Source organism: Coccinella septempunctata, chromosome 2 (assembly GCF_907165205.1).
Source record: "Coccinella septempunctata chromosome 2, icCocSept1.1, whole genome shotgun sequence".
NCBI classification, from domain to species: Eukaryota; Metazoa; Arthropoda; class Insecta; order Coleoptera; family Coccinellidae; genus Coccinella; species Coccinella septempunctata.
The window spans coordinates 53958112-53974027 of NC_058190.1; the positions used below are offsets into that span (position 1 = coordinate 53958112).

Sequence of the window (15916 nt, forward strand, 5' to 3'; positions counted from 1 at the left end):
TACAGCGGAACAGGAAGTGGCTGTAGGGCCGGTTTCATTTAAATGCATAAAGTTGGCTCTGATGAAAAAACGTGCATCGGTCCGTTCCGACAGAGTCATTCCTTTGACGGAATTACGTAATCGAATGATTCCCGGAAAAAAAGTTGAACCGATATGCCCCTCTAGGTCCGATTTGAAAAGGGGCCATTCATTTTTTATTGCGCCGTTCGGGAAAATGAATTGAATGAGTCGCCCGTGTTCACTGTAACGGAAACTTTCAAGAAGTTTGCTCTATTTTACTTTTTCTTCTCGTTTGGAATTGTTATTGACTAGTAACTTGTTTACAGACGTTAATTTCTAGATGCGCAGGGTGAGTCTTTGAAAAGATTCTTTATTAGGTCAAAAGAAACGCTCTTGTCCTATAGCATTTTTTCCGATTCGGCCCTGATAAAAAGATATAGCCATTTTAAGTTTTCATAATGAACTGTGCCACCCCTGGAAACATAAAATTACCTTCACAATAACTAGCTAAATTTATGACACTATACTCCATTCACTTTTATTTTAGCAGTCGGTTGGCCATGGAAATTTGACACATTTCACTATGTATAGTACGAAAATGTGGGGTTATGACGCTTGTCAAAACATTTTTGGGTTTTAAATCAACGCTATGTTGCCCGTTCTACGTAAAAGTTTCTGTTATTACGTATTTTATCACAATGTCGAATCTCTTCGGAAAATATGTGACGAACATAATTGAAATTTATACAAACTGATTGAAGGCATACCAAATCCAGTTCTTTGCATGGAAAATACAAGAGATCAGTATAATATCATAATATGCACTAGCTTGAGGAGAGTTAATGTTCGTTATCTTCTTTGGCTAAAGTTTGAATACGTTACATCAGTTGTAGATTTCAAAAATATTAACCCGAAGATGAAATACATATGATGCAGTGGTTGGGAATGGGTATCTCCCGAAGGAATTAACAGATAATTACAAGAATGTTAAATTCTTCAACAAAAATCATCTTGCATCAATATAAGGATAAGGAATTAAAGGAAGTTTCAAGTCAAGATGAACTTCACCTTTGAACAAAAATTTCACATGAATAAACAATTAACAGAACAACTGGCGCGTATTTGTGGCTGTTCATCTTAATACATTGATATAATAATAATAATTAGGTATTTATTGGTACCCTAAGACATTTACAATGTATAGGACAAGTCAAATGAAAACTATTATAGAAAAATCAATTTCCGGGAACTCATTCTACGATGATATTCATCGAAAATCCTGTAGTAAACTTTTCGCATTAATTCACTCAAACATAAAATTCTCAAATGCCACCACTTTTTTGGGTCTCCCAATAGAAGGAAATTCTTTGTCATCCTCTTCATTCACAATCTTTCTGATTGTGGAAATATTCAGATGAAATATGAGTGGTATAGATTCAGATGAAACATTATATAAATTTTCTTACATCTGACGTATTGTGGATTTAAGAATATCGGGGTATAAGTATTTGAATGAGCGGACCTGAATTCTAAATAGCACTTCCTGAAACCCTGTCTCTTTTTTCAATCACTTTCGGCATTTTCGTAATAAAAATTGATATTAGTTGTGGCAACGGCGTTATGACATTAACGACATTTCATGAGTGCCAACCTTACTCCGTTCTAGTCTCGAAAACTTGAGAAAATTATTTCATGGCCAACCGACTGCTAAAATAAATGTGAATGGAGTATACCTCAATTAGATTTGAAGTAAAATTATTTCTGAAACGAATTTTGACCGTCTAGAGCCGAGAAAATTGAAACTGACATTACTACGACCTTGTATCTGAACCCTCACATCATAATCCCTAAAATTCAGTGTGAAGGAACACAGGTAAAAAAATCGCAAAGTAATGACATCAACTTTACTGTACTCGAGATGGGGAGACAGTTTATTGTACCTTTCATATAAGGGTATTTTTTCCAGTGTTAATGTATCATATGACGGCTCCTTGTCTGAAAGTATCGTAAACTCCAGACGCCCAAGAGCTCGCTCAACGACTCTAACGTCTAGTGCGTTTAATATCGAAAAACGGCCAATCTGAAATGGGCCCATTTGGCCGGTCCGAACAGTGGCGTTATCCGACATTCCGAACACGCTCCAGGTGTATATCCAGAAGGCATGGATACCCCCTATTGGAACTACGTGATCGTGCTCCAACAATGATCGGAAGTCCCTAATAGTAACGGAGCGTTCGAGGATCCTTTATGTTGGATTAGGAGGATGGGATTTCACGATGGTACTTTTCGGTTATTCGTTCGATAGGATTACATTTCAATGAGATCGGATTTTGATGCGGTGATGGTCTGTTAACGAGATTAGGGGATCCGAGGTTGTTCGGAAATGAAAATACTCGATACAAGAGTGGTCTGTTTGCATCCAACGATGAATCTAATAAATCCATGATACCGTATTGTATCTCAAGGGAAATTTGAGTGGTTCTAAGCAGTGGCAACCTATGAAACCATCACTAAAATAAACAGTCGACAGATAAACCTATTTTTCTGTTCATAATGAGGAAATACTCTTTCAAACGAAATATCTCTTGTTCTTTTCTTTTTGCCAACGAAACATTTTTAGAAGGTGTACCTATACCTACATTTGAATGTATGCTATCCAGAGTAATTGGGGAAATTCCTTCAGTTCACTATTTCAAATCGAAATTGGGACAAGAATTGAACCCTTATAAGTAGGTCATCAATAGAACGTTGAACCCATAATTATTCATAAATCTTTTCTTCATGCCTCACTAAAATCAGTTGCCGTGGTGATGTATACTTTTCAATTATCACGATGAATAGTCTCATATACAGATTAAGCAGCATGTAGCCAGTAATTAAGGTGAATTCTTGGATAACATGAAGATGGACTACATGTTATTCAAGAATTTACTTCCCCCGCTTTATTCATCTTCTTTAATGAAGCCGTCAGATGCACCAAATTAAAACTGTATTTCCTTCTTGAGCAGAACAAGTTCTATGTTTACTGGACCTGTTGAAAACTGCCTCACCTCAATATACCTACTAGTTGTAGGTTTTCACTCTAATCATCGAGAAGTTTCTCCTCAGCAACATGAAATTAAAAATCGTTTCTTACGAAGAAAATTGTCCTAATCAGAGAGCTTTTCGGTTCAAAATCGAATCCATAGATTCGTGTCGATGGGCAGTATAAAATATTAATTTTTATGACGACGAGTGATGAAAAATTTGTGCTCAACAGATATTACAATTTTGAAGGGGGTTAGCTGATATTATCAGATGATTATCGTCAACAACTGTAGCCTCTGGTTTAGGTGATTAGGAATATAATCGAACTTTTGAAGAAAAATTGTTGGTAGAACCATGCTGAACCAAAAACCCTTATTTGAAGGGTATTCAAACTGTAATAATATTTTCAATGTATAGAGTACTGAAATCAATAAGGTTTCTCGTTTGTTACAGATGTCTCAGGTAGGCATGTCAATTCCTTCGCAATGAACATGAACGCAAGTACTGAAGGGCAGCTGAAGAGCAGAAAGAAAGCAGCTAAGATGTTAGTAGTCGTGGTAGCTATGTTTGCCATTTGCTACTTTCCAGTGCATCTGCTTTCTCTCCTTAGGTAGGTATACTTACTCGTTACTTAATAAGTTTTTTTTTTGTGTAGCAGGGGGAAAATCTGCGAGACAGACGAACCACCCTCTCCTTAGGGGGAACAAGTGTGGGGATTCTCACTCTCCTGAGCTCGAGACCCAATAAAAACCCTAAACTGCTTCTTCATAGGTTCCGGGCATTTTGCCTATTAACCAGTTGAAAATTATGGTTTCTGGACTCTCACTCGATCATAGTCGTGTTGATAGTTGTATGCTGCCTATATCTTTTATAGGTTAAGCTCTTCTTTGGTTACTTTTTAAATCCTTAACTGATCTTTCGGTCTTCGTAGGTAGGTTCTAGACCTTCTAGCTTCTTCTGTTGGATCGTAGTCGACTAATCTTCGTAGTTCCTCATTTGGATGTTGTTTGGCTTTGTCGAGGTACATCCATCGACATTCTAAGGAGTTTATTCTCAGTGGCCTGTATTCTCTTGATGTGGGTCTTGGCTGCGAAGCCCCATGCTGCCAATCCATAATATTTGTGAATAAGTTTTTGAACTAAATATAAAATAATTTCAAAATTGACGCCCCACCCTCTTCGTTCACTACAATCATTTATAAACTCCCTATATAATTGTGTCAATGGGAAGATAAATCAGTTAGCGTAAACATAATCCATTTGACGATACTCTGTTTGATTCAGTAGTATCGCCAGTTCGATTAAACTTGATTAATAATATCAAATATTCAGTACGGTGCAGTCATGGAGGCTTTGAGGTTTAATCCAGTTTGATATTCGATGATTCCCATGAGGAATTGGAAATCATTCAGCCTGTTTAACGTTCACAACAACACCACATGTTACAGGCATAAATAGTTTAATTAAGAAGCTTTCTGTCGGGAACTGTTGAATCAAAAGGAAACCTTCCATAGTCTTTCATCATTCCGAACAAAAAATAACTTATTTCTTCTGTTGCTTCCCCGAATTCTGAACAAATTATAAATTCAAGAATTGAAAGAATGGAATTTTTCTATCCCATTTCATAGAACAATTGCTCGCAGTATACCTACACTATACCCACACGAATGTGGGTTGAGAACATATGTAAAATGGAATTCTGAGCTGGCCAGAAAATAAAGCTGAAGCACATATTGAACATGCCAGAAATAAGCAGCTTATTCTCGATTTCCTTTCGGGAAAATACTGAAATAGTTACTCAATACTTTCAGTTGAGAGAATGGGAAATATTCAGTTGGATGAACAGCGAAAAACGGCAGTTTAATTCGCGTTTTATTCAACCAGAAGATGATTTGTTTTTCTCATCTTTCCGTCAAGGATTTAGAGGATGATTCACTCAGGAGTTCTCCGTCATAATCATTATTTCACTTTGTTGTCCGGTAGGGGGAGTTCCTACGTGGGTTATGGTAATAGCAACTATGCTTTTGTCTTCAAATTGATCAACCAGTATGCTGTTAGTTTGTCTTTCGGCTTCCAAGTGATGTTCAACAGTTTCAGTTCATCATATACCTTCCCGAAGGAAAAGTAGGTGACTGATTCTATTCCTCAATCTTACTGACGCCAAATCCTAAATTCCGATGCAGATCGAATGTATCAAACGGTGTTTTATCAAGATTCACGAGTGGATACGGAATTCTTCTACATGCATCAGATCCTCCAACTTGTCTTATAGGTTATATATAAGGCGTGGAAAATAACTTGGAAGAAATCTTCTTATGGGTCCGGATTGGAAAAGTCACGCTTGGGTGGGCTTCAATCGAAAACGACGGCCCAGACAAGATTCTAATATACTGTAACGATGTGACGACATTCGAAAAGTGCAAGAGTTTTATACCCAGGATGCTCAAAGCTCTGTATCGGAGTAACGATGGCACAGTGGGATTTTTTTGTAGTCAACTATTTGTTCGATTTACTAACGGTTGAATTTTTATCCATATTGGTGATGACAAAGCTGATTTACTGGACCACGATAGTGTTGATCGTATTGAAGACTGAAATTTGTATGAAAGAATGCTGGTACACCTATTGGCTTTGGAATTATTCGAATTATGTGCCAGATTTCAGTGAATTGGAATGAATATACCGTAAAGGTTTTCCTAAATTGGTGGACATGTTGTGATATCTATCAGTACGAGGATGTTTTGATATCTAGTTAGCCTAGAGCAGTTCTATGCATAAAAAAATATTGCGTTACCATAGCAACGAACAATAACTCATTAGAAGTGTCAGTGTGAAGTTTGAGGTCAAAAAAGTAAACCAGAGTTACGAATTGAAATAAAATAAAGAAGATATCCACCGAAATTGTGAATATCGAAAAATTGGAGTATCAAGCCATCATCAAGTACCTGTATTTGAAAGAGTTAAGATTTACGAAGATATGCTTAATACCCTTGGTGATCAATGTCCTTCGTATGCGACCGTGAAAAATTGGACTGCAAGCTTAAAAAGTGGTAAATTTTCCATTGAAGATGATGACCGATCGGGAAGGCCAGTTTCTGTGTCAGTCCCCGAAAATATCGATGCAGTTCATGACATGATTTTATCAGACCGTCGAATTGGGCTGACACGGATACCTGAAGCACTGAATATTTCATACGAACGCGTTCATCATATAGTTCACGTCAATTTGGACCTGAGAAAAATTGCTGCAAAATGGATCCCCAAATGTTTGGATGTTGACCAAAAGCTTGCATGGGTAGAAGCATCGCGTTCGATCTGTGCTCGATTTGAAAACTATGTAGACTTCTTAAACCGAATTGTTGCTATGGATGAGACTTGGGTACATTTCTACGATCCAGAAACAAAGCAACAATCGATGGAATGGCGACACTCTGGTTCTCCAAGACCTAAGAAGTTTCGTGTACAAAAATCTGCTGGAAAAGTTCTTGCTTAAATTTTTTGGGATTGCCATGGAGTAATAATGTTTAATTTTTTGGATAAGGGTTGAATAATAACCGGAGATTACTATTCAATATTACAGACCACTCTACGGGAAAAAATTAAAGAGAAAAGACGCGGAAAGCTATACAAAGGTGTTTTGTTTTTGCAGAACAACGACCCTGCACACAAATCTCATATTACCATGCAAAAAATCCATGATTTAGGGTTTGAATTACTAGAACTCCCCTTTATTCACCAGATTTGGCTCCATCCGACTATCATCCCTTTCCTCAACTGAAAAAAGTTTAAAAGGTCATAAATTTTCTTCCAACGAGGAGGTAATAGATATTACAAGAGTATGTTTAGTTTATATTTCTTTTTTTCACTGAAGAGTAAAAGAATTAAGAGCTTTTCCGCACAGAATAAGTGAAACCTATTATTAACTATTGGGGATCTGTACGAGTTGACGATTTAGCATTGTAAAACATAAAAAACAAATCCCAAATAATCATCATACTCTAAAAACAAAGTTGATATCTAGAAGTGATTTGGGAACCGGCGGTTTCGCCATTCTGCAAATTCTTCAATTCACAAGCATTTCTATGAGAATCTAACTTCAATAGCTTTGGTTATATTGATCTACCAATTATAATATTAACGTCAGAAAAGACTGAAATCGAACGTTCTGAATTCTTTTATAAAGGGAGTTGCAGCATCACAAAAAAAACGCGTATTTAAATTGATCCTATTTCCTCATACCCAACGTATACCTATAGGTAATATACATAACTACGAATTTTTTGCACCCGATGAAGCTTCAGTCGATTTCAAAGGACAAAGCACCAATTTCCGAGAAGCAAAGAAATATTGTGAAATAAACCAGCATTCCATTGAGTTGAGCTCGAATAGATTTCATTTATGGACATCATACAGATGGCATGCACGACTTCCCAATTTGCTAAGGAATGAATAACAGTTTTGCTTTTACCTTTTACGGAATTTGTTTTCGAAAAAAGGTTGTTCCTTCGTTCAACAGTTTCGTCCATATACAATTTCCCATTCAGATCATCAAAGGAAATAAAATATACCCTGAGATATTTTTTCGTTACAGAAATCTGATTCCGTTTTTTTGTTGAAAATAAATCTTCATACAAGCAAATATCTATCATGAAGGAATAAGAGAACTGTGGACTTGTTATTTCATCCTGAATGGAATATCTTTTTCATCTGTTTTTTTTGCCAAACTCAGTTGGGTTAAAAACAGAATAAGATAAACCTTTGGTGAGCACATGCCTGATGTTCTCAATTAACTCATGGAAGGGCTGAAAAATTATGTAATATTTTTATGCGATACGCCGAATCATTTATCAACTCCCCGCTTGTTGTCCGTGTTCGTATGTTTTTATGAAAGCTCCTGAACAAACGGCCTTCTATAATCCCATCGACTTTAGGCAGATTAAGTGGTTGGTAGATGTAGAAATTCATGTTATTTTTGGAGAATGAAATGGGAAAATCTATACGGTTCATCTGATAATTAGGGAAGGTCCATGTAGCCATCGTAGATCTGAGGATTAGACTGAGCAATGACATCTAAAATTCGAGCAATCTCTACAGAGATACGATGAGAATGTGCAGAGAAAAATCTATCTTCTATATTTTTGGTAAGGTGTAGGAGGTGGCAGGTTGATGTCAAGGTTTTTCTAATAGAAGGAACCTTTTTCAAGTATGCAGACTCCATCAGGTAGAATTTTCATTTTGTCATTCCCTACTTTGAAGCAGTCTTGCTTGCAACAAACTTGCAATGTGGAGATATTGAAATTACGACCTGAACCTTTTTCTATATATGATGAATAAGTTTCGCTTTCGTTGAATAGAAATATGTTACCGGAAAACACACTATATATGTGTTTGATATATCGGAATTATATCGCTCTCACATATCGTGGTTTCATTAATCACAACCGACCATACAGTTCATTGGAGACCGCATTTATTGCTCGTTACTTTCATAAAAACGTCAATAACGAGCTGTTTTCCGAACATGATTTTCCAATTTATTGCAGCCATCCCATATAGGAAATAATCATCTCCTTCTATTACAAACAGGAAATTCGTTTGACCAGATACCATAGTTGAAAAAATCGATTCGTCCTCAAATAATAATATATTATAATTACATATATGATCCTCAAGAGTTTTTAAACAAGGTTAGTTTCAGATCTTTTTCAGATCGGACCAAAATGAAGTGTTAAAAATGAAACTGAAAAATTCACCAGAAAATTATTGTGAAATTCAAAATAATCTATTGAATGTAGGGGAAAGATTTTCTGCATTTATTCAAAACCTTCCGAATGAGAGTACAATGCTCGACACGTTTATTATGCATCATTTCGATGGTACAGTATTTGAATCACAATAGGCACATGTCGATCTGTCATGAATATATCCATTTTCTGGAAGCACCCTGTTGCACGATTCCAACGTAACTCTGTAATTCTAAGCAAACATCCAATTTGAATATGATTCGCCCGAAATAAACCAATCGATTATTTTAATTTACAGGTTGACAGTGGAGCTGAGGAACAGCGAGGCCAACAGGGCGGTTGCGATGATCTCCCACTGGCTCTGCTACGCCAATAGTGCTGTAAATCCCATCATATATAACTTCATGAGCGGTGAGTCGATGAAACCTCAGTTAGAAACATTCTATAATCTCTTCGAATTCTTAATTTTTTGTTGGGAGAGCGTTTTGATGATGATCATCGTCGTGCATGTGGTTTATGTTTGGATTCAATTTCTTAAGAAATTTAGTATTTCATTTTGATATCTTCAGTAATTTATTCGTATAGGACATAGCTTTTTCGAGCCTATATAAGTTCATCTTCTTCTCACTAAAAGGTGAAGAGAAAAGAAAAATTGCCACTGAATTATTATTAGTTGTGGTATTAGAAAACACAGAAATTTGAAAACAATTCGAAATTCATCACCCATACAAGTATTTGAGTTGAAGAGAATTAAAAGTCAGAGAGCCTGCTTTCCCTAAAAAGCCCATCAAATATCACATCAGCTATCTCACCTATAGAAATGTTATGATGAAAAAATTCAGCATTGAGAAGAATACATTACATATGAGTAAACAACATTGGTCTTGAAGAGTGCAAAATTCATTTCTGAATAAAACATTTACAGAAATGGACTGCTCACAAGTAAACACGATCAGAACGTCCATCAGAAAAATACGAGATACAATTGATGAATTATGAGCGATACATAATGAGAGTACTGAATGAGGAAAACCACTAATCGTTGGTTTCGAGAAGAGTAGAAGGCTTGAGATGTAATCTGTATATCGAGCAAGATGAATGAATATGAGAATATATTTATGAGATTACAAGAAAGTATAATGAGGGCTGAGGCCGTCATACCAACTGAGAAAGTACACGATTACCAGAGCAGGCCTTCCAGGGTGGAACCAGGACAAGAGGTTAACAACAGATTTGACTTGAAAAATAAAATAAAACTGATTCAAATTCGTGGGAAAAGTATGAGAAGGTAATAAATCAGCATTCGTTATCAAAGCGAAGGACTTGTGAAAGTTCAATTCTGGTGCAACAAATCCAGTTCCACGTGAGAAAATCTAGAGAAGTCTGAAAATCACTAGACACTTTTCATACATAATGAAATCAAGACAGAACGTGAAAATGGAGAAATTAATGATTTTGAGAACACTGAGAGTATATAACCTTTTGCGTAGAGTTAGTTAGCACCAAAATTGAATGAGAAGACTTCAAAAAGAATTACTTAAAGAGGTGAACTGATAGAGAAGTTTTGCAATATTCGAGATATATACAAGAGAAATGAATTCATCAACAAACAGAATCTGTGAGGAGAATGAATCTCTCAGAGTGGGGCTGCTGCGTCGGTCAATCACCTTTTTTTGGAAGTACCATAGAATTTACGTATATGAATACGTTGACGTTTGGAACTAGTCAGGAGCGTAGTCAAGAGCAAGGTTGGAATGGACATCGCTTAATTTTCAACAGTGGTCATGAGAGTTATTAGCCATATATTATGTGCCATCCAGACTTCTGAGATACACTTAGGTTTCCTTATGAATAAAGTGTAGTCAAATACAACCTCCCAAACATCCATTTCCTTGCAGGGAGTGTGTTATGAGATGCCGGCAAAACTCTCAGATACGTTTCGTCGATTTCGAGTTTACGAGAAAACGCTGTCCAAATAGTAAGACATGTCTACCTAGAATGAGGCTCGTGAATGGAGCCTCTTCAAATACCCGGATTCGAATTCGATTACAGCCGTACAAGTAGGCGAGTTACAGCTAATAAAATAACGATCGTAGAACGCCTTCCGGACAATCGTAGCAGGGTCTATTATCTCAAACTGTTTGTCGTATCAATCTATGGACAGGGAAAAGGCGTGACGTTGCAGCAGCAAGAGGGATAAATCAGTCCCTTCGAGCTGGAACAACCAGACCGACCAAGGCAACTTCGAGGATCCCGAGGCATTCCTACCGAATGATATTATAACTCGGTTATCGGAAATGTATATAGCCCTTAATGTGATTTCGTGATGGTATGACGGCATTATTAATGGACCAAGATTACATGTCATTGATGAAATACTGGAATTCGCCCATACTGATCGGAGTACATACATCCAGTGCGGTTTGAATTTTTCTCCACAGGGGGAGAGAAATTTCAGTTCATTTATCATGTTGAAGTTCTTGTTATTTATATATTACAATGAAGTGGACCTCAAGGTATCTGGGTATTTGTGTCGATTATATCTAATTAGCTGAAATATGTGTTCGTTAGTCTGATTTTGGGAAAAGCTAAGCATTACGTGAAGCGTATATCATCCCTAGAAATTATACAGGATGAGTTTTTGAGTCGTACAAATACACTGCGCAAAAAAATTAACGCACATTCTGCAAATCTCAATTTTAATCAAAGTTAACTCTACATTGACTTTATAACTTATTTTTTATGTTCTCTCGGGAAGGTTTTGAACGAAACAAGACACATTAAATGGAAGAAAAATTCAGGATTTCACCGAATCTTATGTGGAAAAAGAGAAATGAACAATTTTCAAAATACTGAAAGGCTGATAAGTGATTTAATACTTAATATTTCCACCCCTTGCGTTAATTACAGCTCGGCAACGACGGTTCATACTCAAAATGAGTGATCTTGAAATGTTCTGATCTAATCCTTCCCAGATTTCTCCGAGTTGGATTCCTAAGTCATTAAGAGTAGCTGGATGATTTTCTGAACTTCTCAGCCTTCTATTGAGGTTGTCCCAAAGCTGCTCAATCGGATTGAGATCTGGACTGCTTGCTGGCCATTCCATTCGAGAGACTTCAACCTCTTCAAGGTACTCCTGAACGATGCGCGCACGATGGGGTCTGGCATTATCGTCCATAAAAATGAAATTTTCACCAATGTATGGGGCAAATGGCACTAAATGCTCTTCAAGAATGTTCCTTATATACTTATCAGCATTCATAGCTCCATTATCAACGACCACTAGGTCTGTGCGAGCAGTCAAAGATATTCCACCCCATACCATAATCGATCCTCCCCCGAAACCAGTAGTATTCAGGAGATTGCACTGAGCATATCTTTCATGTGGACGTCTGTATACAAGGGAACGTCGATCACAATGGTAGAGGCAGAATCTAGACTCATCTGTGAAGAGAACTCTTTCCCAATCGGCCTCTTCCCAATGGATATGCTTTCTCGCAAAATCCAAACGCGCCCTTCGATGGGCTGGGGTAAGAGCTGGGCCTCTTGCCGCGACACGAGACCTTAAATCATATTCTCTGAGGCGATTTCTTATTGTCTGAGTGCTAATTTGCACCTCATGAGTTTGCTCAAGCTGAATTTGAAGGAGGCGAGCGGTTGCAAACCGTTATCTCAACGAAGAAACTCTCAAGTAACGTTCTTGAATGGCACCCGAATTGTTACCCGTGGTCCTACCCTGTCCTGGTCTTCGGTCATTCATACCTGTCTCCCTGAATCGCTGCAACATTCTGGACACACTCGTAAACTCCAAACCTTTCTGCAATTTTTGTGTATGTCCACCTTTCTTCTCGCAAAACTACCGCTTGGGCACATTCCTCTTGGGTCAAATTGCGTGTTTCGCGTTGCATAGCGATCGAGTGTAGAAAATCAAACGAAAGAAAAACTATTGATCACTAGAATTGATCGAGAACAACTGATTTTAGAATGGAGCCAATACATTCGAAATCTGATAATATCATCTTTTTTTATTCCTGCTGGGAAAAAACAACTGTATTGAAGAAAACCGTTGAAAGTGCATGCATAATTCTGATAAAAATAATTATCATTGAGAACACCTTCAGTTGTAGAATAAATTTTAGATTTCCATAATGTGCGTTAATTTTTTTGCGCAGTGTATTTTTATCAGGGTCGAATCGGAAAAAAGATGAAGGAAAAAAGTGTTTCTTTTGACCTCAAGAATCTACTGTTGAAATATTTGTACAAATAAAAGATTCAGCCTAATTGCCTTATCTTTTTCCATCCCCCGAATCATAGGGTGGCTGTATGCCACCTAGCTGTTGCCACAGATCTCGACTGACGAAACAATGACTTCGATCAGAGGGAAGAGGGAAGACCGCTCTTATTATATTATATTATATTATATTATATCGCATTTTCGACAACAGGAGATGAATTATATTCCCGACCCGATAAGAAAACATTCTGCGGAAGTTAGCAATCTCATTTTGCGTGAGCGGAGGGTGAATATCGATTAGGTGGGGCAGGTATATTTTGGGTTTTTATCGGTGATAAATTGGATGTTGACGTATGTTATAACGGTGCTGAATCGAACGGGCTCGAGAGGAAACATTTTGAATGGGTATCGGAAAATTTGAGAAGAGTATTTCTATTTTCATGAACTCTGAGTTTGTGCACATGCTTGTTATGGCTCGTATATATATTAGTACATACATGGTTCGACAACTGAAGTTTTCGAATCATCATCATGGGGCTTAATTTTGGAGATGGATGCACAAAAAAAATTAAATCCTCTGTTGAGAAAAAAAACGAAATTGTTTTCCGAGCAACCCAACATTTGTAGTGTTTTTGATAAGAAATGCGAATGGCAGCCCAATTAGGAAAGTTACTAAGAAATGTCAACAGCAATCGAATTCTTAAACAAGTTGTCCAAAGCTATTTCCATTCACGGCGGAACTGAAAGTAGGTATATTAATTTCATTGCAATATTGGAAGATTTGCGTGGGTAACTCCGTTGGCTGTGGACAAACGCAATGATGAAAGTAGAGTACCAACTTCCTGAATGCAAAAGCAGCTAGATAGTAATTAAAATTAAAACGACAGCGTCACTCGTTTTCGACTATGTACCTAATTTTGAAACATCTCAAATATTCATTAATCCCACATAATACAGGATGGTCCAGATCGTAACCAAGAAATTTCAACCACGTATTCTACATAAAAAATGAGCCCTAGTTTGTCATATAAACATATGTCGAGAAATGTTTCCTCTCCGAGATACGGGGTGTTGAAATTATAGAAAAAAAAGGTTTTTTATTGATAACTTTCAAACTGCTTGAAATATTTTTATGAAATTTGAGACATAGGTTTTGAGCGTCAAGGAGTACTTTCTGCATAATATAATTTCTTTTCTATTCTACCAGTGGCGTCCGTACTGCAGCGAGACTGAATATTTTCAGATAAAAAAATGATGTGCCACTGGTTTTTCCAACAATGAAAATTACTTTTTAAATCCTTGACCTTTTGCTGTACGAGGCACCGTTTCCGGTTAAAAAAATAAAACACATTCTCATGCATGAAGAAATCGCCAAAATTTGATATGGTAGGTACATAATAATAAGACTATTTTTGTGAACGATTTCTTTATGCATGATAATGTGTTTTATTTTTTTTTACCAGAATATTTCAAGCAGTGTGAAAATTATCAATAAAAAACCTTTTTTTTTCTTTAATTTTAACACCCCGTATCTCGGAGAGGAAACATTTCTCGACATATGTTTATATGACAAACTAGGGCTTATTTTTGATGTAGAATACGTGGTTAAAATTTCTTGGTTACGATCTGGACCACCCTGTATAATAATCTGATTCAATTTGGTGAAGCATTCTGTGTAGGACAGTAATTTTTCTACTTATATGAGTTGCATGTGAAGTTCATTCCATGTCGCACATTTCATTTCCTTATAGAAGACGGTCATCAAAGACTTACCGTACTACCGCTCATAAACTAACATTTTTCAATCATTGAACAGTCCAAGATCAAAGTTGATCGGTTCGATATTGGCTGGATCAGCAGCACAGCAATGAGTTCATTGTCGTATCCGATACGGTAATGAAATCATAAACGATCAAACAAAAACATTGTGATTTTGTTCTCAAAGATTTAGGCCTAGTTAGTTCTTTATCCGAAACGAAACACTGAGTTCATAATGATTTTTATTGGCGCAGGTAAATTTCGCAAAGAATTCCGACGAGCTTTCGAACATAGCTGCCAGAGAAGCAGAACGGACACCTATGAATTTAGCGCCATATACCGGAAGACAAACAGGAGCACTTTCAATAGAACAAGATGCGACTACGCTACAGAGAACGAAGATTCTTTGAAGCTGGAATACTGATTTATTGTCCGCCGATTTTGACTGACATTAAAAAAGTGAGTTCAAATCGTTAGTATATTAACATAAGCAGCGATAATGATGAACTTAGAATAAATTAAGACAATAAAACACAGTTTTTTTTTGTGAATATGCTCGAGCAGGTTGATTGGTATTTTTATTTGCCTTTTTTATGCAAGAGAAGGTTATACATAGTCCCAAATTTGAAATATGACGTCTTCGATAATATTCTGAAGGCAATGCTAATTTTTTATGACTCTTATTAATGAATAATTCTTATCCGTTGTCGTTAACAAGATATTTAACAAACAACAATGAAAATAACAAAACAGAAATAGATAGCAATATGGAATAAACGAATCCCTAAGAAACCCTAAATTATAAAATCCTTATTATTGTTTTTCCCTAAAATCTTAATCAGTCATAATGCACAGTTAATCTACTTCAATGTCGAATCAGGCTGTTACATAAAAGTTTTACGCAGGGTTCATCTGAATTTATGGTGATTACCTTATTCTTTTTATGATTGTCGTTAAATTTCTCGCGAAAATAATCAACCACACTCGTCTTGGGAGGAAAAAATATTGCAGAGTGATAATCATTTGTTATTGATGATATGATATTAATTCTATTATTCTGGGTAAATTTGGGTTTATGGATTAAAGAAACCATTAATTTCATCTTATTATCAATGAGTGATGATCCAATACTTCATAAGTAAACAAGATGTGGA

General features: G+C 36.6%; 1 protein-coding gene across 1 annotated transcript in view; it reads left to right on the plus strand.

Annotated features, from left to right (window-relative positions):
• LOC123307357 (orexin receptor type 1-like) overlaps positions 1-15916 on the plus strand; it is a 58870-nt gene that overhangs the window by 40451 nt on the left and 2503 nt on the right. The window contains exons 6-7 of the mRNA XM_044889635.1: positions 3481-3637; positions 9069-9181. Of these exons, the coding sequence (XP_044745570.1) occupies positions 3481-3637; positions 9069-9181 (270 nt within the window). The remainder of the gene's footprint in view (positions 1-3480; positions 3638-9068; positions 9182-15916) is intronic.